Source organism: Maylandia zebra, linkage group LG4 (genome assembly GCF_041146795.1).
Source record: "Maylandia zebra isolate NMK-2024a linkage group LG4, Mzebra_GT3a, whole genome shotgun sequence".
Taxonomy (NCBI): Eukaryota; Metazoa; Chordata; class Actinopteri; order Cichliformes; family Cichlidae; genus Maylandia; species Maylandia zebra.
Window position 1 is genome coordinate 35,517,943 of NC_135170.1, and position 7,439 is coordinate 35,525,381.

Here is a 7,439-nt window from a genome sequence, read left to right on the forward strand (position 1 = left end):
GATCCACTGCTTAAAGAGATGTGACAGTTCTGTAAAAATACATTTCTGCTGCCCTCTTTGGCCACATCTGTGCTGGAAAACTGATTTTTAACGTCACTGAATTATTTTCTCAATAAATTAAATTTTATTCGATTTTTAATTTATTTTGTATTTTTATTTTATGAAGAAGCCACGTTGCAAACACTGCGTACGGAATCCAGCCCGAAAGTTGTTCCTGCATCAAAATGACGTGAATTCATTTACAGCGGACAAAACTCTTTACGACACTTAAACCGAGCCAGCCTCTGGCGCCGGCGATGTGTACCTAATAAAGTGTCGGAAGACTGTGAGCAGTAAATATTTTTGCAGCCGTTTTTTCCTGCAGTCATTAAAGGAAACATGGCTCCACTGTTCCTGTTAAACGTCTGAGAATAAACGCGCTTTGTCACCTCCAACATTTACAGATATTTTAAACGAACTGAAGCTTTTCGTGACGTGAAACTTGTTTTTCTGTGCTGATCGTGGAAAACTTTGGCATGTGTCAGCAAACCGCAGCTGCTCTCGTCCTGTTTTGATCAGCTGACCTGCCTCGGTCACATGACTCGGTCCTCTTCCTCTGCTCGGCTCCTCTGAGCACCAGCGCGATCACACACCTTAAAGCGCCGCTGGATCACAGCTGCAGGGCAGGTGGAGGCACCGCGGGTGGAGGCGCCGCAGAACTCCGTGTGAAAAACGCAGTTTTAGGATTCGGCTCTGTGGCGGCTGGAAGAGATCAGCCTGTGTTCAAACAAGAGTCCCACTGAGGGTTTGACGGAGGCCGAGACGGAGGCGTGTTTCTGGGGTTTCACCACTTTGTGTGTCACGGTAGGTAAAGAGGAGAAAAGTGAGGACGAGTTAAATTTTAAATACATTTAAAAGCAGAGTCGGGGTAGAGTCATGGAGCTGACTACAGACAGGCAGATAAGAATAGTTTGGCTTATCTCAGGATGTTTCACAGAGACCATAAACAAGATCAGAGGTCAAAGTCAGCGGCTGCACCCACAGCAATAAGATCAGACCCTCATTACACCCTGCAGCTGCGCCTCACCTCACCTGCATGTTACAAACTTCTGCTTTGGTTTTCCATCGCAAGCTTGAAGCACGTCCTGCTCCTAATTCCTGTCATGCTGGACTCAACTAGGGCAGCTTTGCATGATTCACAGTTCATAATAATCCTCCTTTAGCTGGTTACTTTTTGTGAACTGTAAAGTTTGCTTCTCCACCTGAGATGCCTGTGTCAGGGGAAAACTGATAAACCGGAATAAGTGTGCTCGCACTGTAAGAAGCTGTGGTCGTGTTTAACATGAACATCGAAAGATTTGTGACAGAAAACGGTTTGATTTGTTCCGCTGTGTTTCCCAGTCGTCTGTGGCTGAGCGGGCGGTGTTTGCGGTGTCCGCCTCACCTGCTGAGAGGACACAACAACCAAAAGCATGCCGTCCAACAAATCGGTGTCAGACGCTCCCATCACTCAGTTCATCAACTGCAGGATCCTGAGGGACAACGAGCTGCAGAGGTACGACACACAAAACAACACTGCAAAGAGAGCCGGTCTGAGCCAGGAAACCCAGCTTCAACTATTCTGCTGAGACGAGCGCTCAGAGCTCCTGACAGCAGTATACTCAGAGCGCCGGGTCGCAGCTCGTGGGAGTGTTTGGGGTTTTGAGCCTTTGCAGCTCAGATAAATTCAAACTTGTGCGTCCAGTTTTGATTTGATGAAGTCATTAATGATGTATGCTGTACCATGGACCAGGATGTCGTGACTGTGGTGTGTGTGTGTGTGTGTGTGTGTGTGTGTGTGTGTGTGTGTGTGTGTGTGTGTGCGCGCGCGCGCAGAGAGGACCTGTGGGTGCGTGAGGGGAGGATTTTAGACCCAGAGAAGCTGTTCTTCGATGAGCAGGGATACGCTGACAAACGTGTGGACTGTGGGGGCAGCATCATCGCGCCGGGCTTTATAGACGTCCAGATCAACGGTACACACACACCCACAGACACACACCTTTGCATGTGTTTCAGAAGCTGCGCTGCTGCAGTAACTTTGATACCTGGTCAGACGACGTGCTGGAACAAAGATGACAGAACTGCACAGCTTCAAACTCTTCTTAATGTTCAGTCTCTGGAGTTGAAGGTGGTGTCAGTGGCATCTGAGCTGACGCTGCAGTTTTTCAGAGTCATAGAGAGCATTGTTGCTGCTGAGGGGGCGGGGCTAGTTTACCCAGAGGGGAGTAACGGCTCGTCTTCCTGCTGCAGGAGGTTACGGCATCGACTTCTCGCAGGCGTCTGAGGACGTCAGCGATGGAGTTTCGTTTGTGGCCAAAAAGATCCTCGAGCACGGCGTGACGTCCTTCTGCCCGACTCTGGTCACCTCCCCTCCCGAAGTTTACCACAAGGTCACTGCTTCATTTTTATCAGTTCAAGTTTAGACGCGCTCGCGTGTTCAGGGGTTCCTAGTCTCTCCTTCAAAGTCATCTTCTGGAGCATCTCTGGACAGCTTCTTCCAGGCCAGCTTCTGCTTTCAGTTCCTTCACTGGAAGGTTCTGCTGCACCGCCTCCACCCGCCATCTAAAACCAAACCTGGAAACAACCAGGACGGAGCAGGGAGAGCACTGAGAGTTAAACTAAAACTGGAGATCAGGGTTGGAGGCAGCAGCACTGGAAGGTTCAGAGGTGCATCTGAAGCTGATGAAGTGAAGGCAGGTGTGAGTCGTGCATCTCCCTGAACACGCTGAGCATTTACACGTCGGGGCGCTAACGATCGGTGACGTGAAGCTTCTACGTGTAAAATCACAGCATCATCAAAATGTGTGTTCCAGGTTCTGCCTCAGGTCAAAGTTCATGATGGAGGACCACATGGAGCTGGAGTTCTCGGTGAGGTTTTACAGATGCTGTTGGTGAATGTTTGTTGTGTTCTTTGTTTATCCTCATTGATCAGAAGCTGCAGACGTGTTTGCGTAAACGATCACGCTGCAGCGGTACACGAGCGCCGACCGCGGCCGAAAATGGTGTCTGTTTCACTTCCTGTAAACTTCCGTGTGCAGGTTTTCACCTGGAGGGTCCGTTCATCAGCGCCGAGAAGAAAGGAGCCCACCCGGAGAAATACCTCCGCACCTTCAAGTCCGGAGGCCTCGAGCACCTGATGGAGGTCTACGGCAGCCTGGACGACGTTGCCATAGTGACGCTTGCTCCTGAGCTGCCCGGCAGCCAATCGGTGGTGAGGGAGCTGAGCCAGAGGGGCATCACTGTGTCTTTGGGTGAGCATCGTGTAGTCACGGCAACGATTATACAGCAAAGTGATGATGATGTAAATAATAAAACACGAAAGTTTCATTTTCAGTTTTATTTACATCATTTTTTCTGTTTCTGTAATATTTGACATTTTATTTCTTAATTTGTCTTTTTTTGCATCCTTGTATTTTTTAAAATATGATTTTATTTATTTTAGATTATTTTTATTTTCTTTAAACATTTATTATTTTTGAGTTTTTTTAAAATTAAAAAAATCACATTTTTAATTTATTATTTTATTTATTTTCATTTTTAGGTGTTTTTTATTGTTTGCATTATTTATTTTAAGTGTGCTTTTATTTTGTAGATTCTTTTTAAAGATAACTTTCTAAAATGTTATTATCCTTTTTTCATTTCCATATTATTATTCAATCCTTGTTTACTTATACACTTTTCTCGTGTGCTTGTATTTTTTATTTTAATGATTGATTTCATTTTTATTTCCTGTTTCTGTTGAAATCGTGTTCCGGTTCGGTGCTGTGCGCGGTGTTAGCGTGGGCCTGTCAGTCCTCTGTAGAGCACCTGGAGCTGCTGTAATCGTCCGAGAGCGCTGATGTGAACAAAGTTTGCTCGACTGGTTCTTGCAGGTCACTCGGCGGCCGACCTGTCGCAGGCCGAGGAGGCGGTGCAGCAGGGCGCGTCCTTCATCACTCACCTGTTCAACGCCATGCTGCCTGTGAGTCCCAGCTGCTGCTCGTCTCTGAGTCAGTTTCTGTTCAGCCCGGTCGGTTTCACGCTCTCAGTAATCCTTCTGTGTCTGCTGTGGTCCAGTTCCACCATCGTGACCCGGGCATAGTGGGTCTGCTGACCAGCGACAGGATCCCCGCAGGCAGGGCGGTTTATTACGGCATGATCGCTGATGGCATCCACACCAACCCTGCAGCCCTGCGCATCGCTCACAGAGCTCACCCGTCAGGTCTGCCCGAGGTTTCTATTTCAGATCAGCAGCCAAAAGCACGAAAATCTCCCCAAATCTATTCCTAAATGTATCAGAATTTTCTTATTTTGGTTCCAGAGGTTGGTAAAAGTCTGCAAACGTGTTTAAACGTGTGGCATCACCTGGGAGTAGATGGATTTTGGACTTTCCCGTGTCTTGTGTGCTTCATACTTTCAGGTCTGGTGCTGGTGACGGACGCCATCACCGCGATGGGTCTTCCTCCCGGCCGTCACACTCTTGGCCAGCAGGTCATCGAGATCCAGGGTCTCCACGCCTACGTGGCAGGTCTGATGCTCTTCAGACGTTATTAGCTAACAGGCCCGTGGTTTCCTGAGCGATGCTGCAGAAAGGAGCAAACGCATAACTAGAACCAGAGATCGGAGAAGTCAAATAAATCGTTCTCGCGACGGTTTCATGTGTAAAACTCTGTAACGTCACTCTTTATGTGTTCAGGCACCAAGACTTTGAGTGGCAGCATCGCCACGATGGACATGTGTGTGCGCCACTTCAAGCAGGCCTCAGGTCAGTTTGTGTTACTTTAATGACTAAAACCAGGAAGTAGAATCATAATGAGCAGTGGCGCGCTGCCTCATGTAAACTCCAGCAGGTGAGACCCGGTTGCTGTGGCGATGCAGGTCAGATCATCATTGCTCTCCACTTCCTGTTCTGTCCTCCAGGCTGCAGTGTCCAGGAGGCTCTGGAAGCTGCCTCCCTGCATCCGGCTCAGCTTCTGGGAATCAGCCCCAAAAAGGGAAAGCTGGACTACGGCTCCGACGCAGGTCAGAGCCGACTGCATCTTTATTTCTGCCTCCCTGCTGTTAGAGCTGCTGTAGTTCCTCCTTTGTGTCCTCAGCGTTTTCTTGGGTGTTAATTTGGACTTTTTTCATGGTGGGGGGGGGGGGGGGGGGGGGCTGTATAACAGTTGACCAAAGCCTGCAGTTCCTCTAGTGTCCAGCAGAGGCTCCAGCCAGTCTCCATAGACTCCCATGTTAAGCTTTACAGCAGAAATAAACACGTTTACAGCCAAACTGCTTCGAGAACTTCGAACTCGCTCTGTTTCAGATTTACAATAAAAGTTTTAATAAGAGTAAATAAAAAAACCATATGAATGTTGGGTGAATGTTTAGCCTCCATCTTGCACATTGTCAGTTGTGCAGCGCTTCAAAGGTCAACGGCGTTGGATTAAAGTTTAACGGCTGTAGCCGTGAGGTTCTCTGGGATCGCGCCGCCGCGCTCTGACCTTTCCTGGAGTTCATGTGCTTTCCTTTAAGTGAGGCCAGCGGCTCGATTCAGGCTGAATTTGTGAGACTTACAGTTTAACTGATCCTTCAAAGCATCGATGTTCGTCCAGATGTTCAGGAGGAAACCGTCTGCGACTGACAGAACTCCAACTTTCCACCGTCTTCTGATTCTTTTCTCTCAGCAGCGCTGCCTCCTGTCTTTCTTACACTCTGCACTATTTTGTTTTATAGACCTCGTTCTGCTCGATGAGGGCCTCAACCTCAAAGCCACTTATATTTCTGGAGAGGAGGTTTGGAGAAAAGGACAGTAGGAGATGAAGAAGGAAACTGGACCGCCTGTGCCTTTGTACATGATCGACATGTCGGGGTTTTAATGGACTGCCTGAGTGCACCAGGCACTGCCGGAAAACTGGACCAGAGTGAAATATTTCTGCATTATTAGTTTATTAAATGTCAGATGATGTGGAAAATGTTTTCCTGCTTTTCAAACTACCAAAGATTTCTGTTTATTACCCTGAAAGTCAGCGTGCTCATTGATCATGTGTTGCTGAAAGTCTGTTGTGTTAAAGCAGCTGTATGACCTCTGCAGGGTCAGGGGTCACAGTGGATGTCACTGGACACCCTCAGTTTCTGTAAGCGTCTCTTTTTCTTTGTTGCAAATTTTACTGACACCATCAACAGAGTGTGGACAGACTGCTGCTGGTGTGGCAGCAGATTGTCTCATCGTGAGAGGGTCTGGTGGTCTCTGGTTTGAACGTTTTCAGCCTTTAAAAGAAGAAATAGTCACATCGTGGACTCATAACTGTCCGCGTGAGACCGACCTGGTGACAGGCTGTTCAGGAACTCAAAAGTAAGGGTGGGAAACTCCTGCTCAGGAAACTTTGTCATGAATCGCTCTCACGGGTGAAATGCTGCCCCCTGGCGGTGAAAGGTATAGTTAAAGGATAGTGAGAACCTCTTTACCCCTCAGGTGTCCACGAGGGTAACCCTCGTTTCTCTTTCCTGATCTGAACAGAAAGAGAAAAACCTGGAAATGAATCTGATGGTCGTCAAATCTGAGACAGATCGACAGACGCTGGCAGAGTTCAGGCTGTGCTCGCTTTAACCTTTGTGACACCAGACAGATCTGAGAGTACAAAAACTGTAACAAGCTGAGTGTTTACAGCAGGGTGAGCCTGAGCTCACTCAGATTATTCGTACACACTCAGAGCTCACAATTAGAAACACCGGACATGTTTAATCTGAAAATCCAGCACAGGAACAGGAGGGACGGTGGAAAGGACAGTCCAGTTTAATAATGACACAGTATGTAGGCTCAAACAGACACGATGTCCTTTGCAGTAACTGTGTGTGTGTGTGTGTGTGTGTGTGTGTGTGTATAAAGTAAAAGTCCTGCTTTCATTCAGTGAAAGTAAAAAAATTGTAAAAATACCGAGAGACACTAAGCAGCACAGATAAATACAAACTGATGACAGACTAATCTTCCATCTTGTAGTTTTTTAAAATTCTAATATTGGTGAAAATTTTCAGGGGAAAGGTTTAAAGCAAAGTCTCAATAAACGTAATTTTTCCTTTGATTCCAGTTTTATTTTTATTTAAATGTTTTTTTTAGTTTGGATGATCACAGTGTGACGTGATTTACCTGAAGCACCAATGATCGAGCAGGATCAGGTGATCAGGGACAGAAACATAACTCACATTTTACTGATTTTGCGCATGAGTGGTAAAACTTCTCAGCGCGTGTAAAAACCTCTGTGTCCTGAAGTTACGTTTCCACGCTATGATTCAAATTTAGCGCCGAGTTACACAGGAAGCATCAGTGATTCATAAAAACTAAACTTTGATTGTCAGTGTTTCCGTGCCGGTGGGAGCTGACGAGGCTGATCACATTTCAGCGAGATTTACGGCGGAGGCTGGTGCGCGAGAGCTGGACCGGTTCATCCTCCAGGACAGCACTG

At 47.2% G+C, this 7,439-nt stretch overlaps 1 protein-coding gene across 1 annotated transcript; it reads left to right on the forward strand.

The window, feature by feature from the left end:
* The first annotated feature begins 554 nt into the window (after positions 1-554).
* On the forward strand, positions 555-6,218 carry amdhd2 (amidohydrolase domain containing 2). The gene is made up of 12 exons (XM_012920593.3): positions 555-843; positions 1,381-1,534; positions 1,855-1,991; positions 2,269-2,408; positions 2,832-2,886; positions 3,057-3,269; positions 3,891-3,979; positions 4,075-4,219; positions 4,418-4,525; positions 4,694-4,762; positions 4,918-5,019; positions 5,713-6,218. Exons 2-12 carry the CDS (start codon positions 1,452-1,454, stop codon positions 5,790-5,792), a joined length of 1,221 nt encoding a protein of 406 aa, XP_012776047.3. The 5' UTR covers positions 555-843; positions 1,381-1,451; the 3' UTR covers positions 5,793-6,218.
* Positions 6,219-7,439: the final 1,221 nt, after the last annotated feature.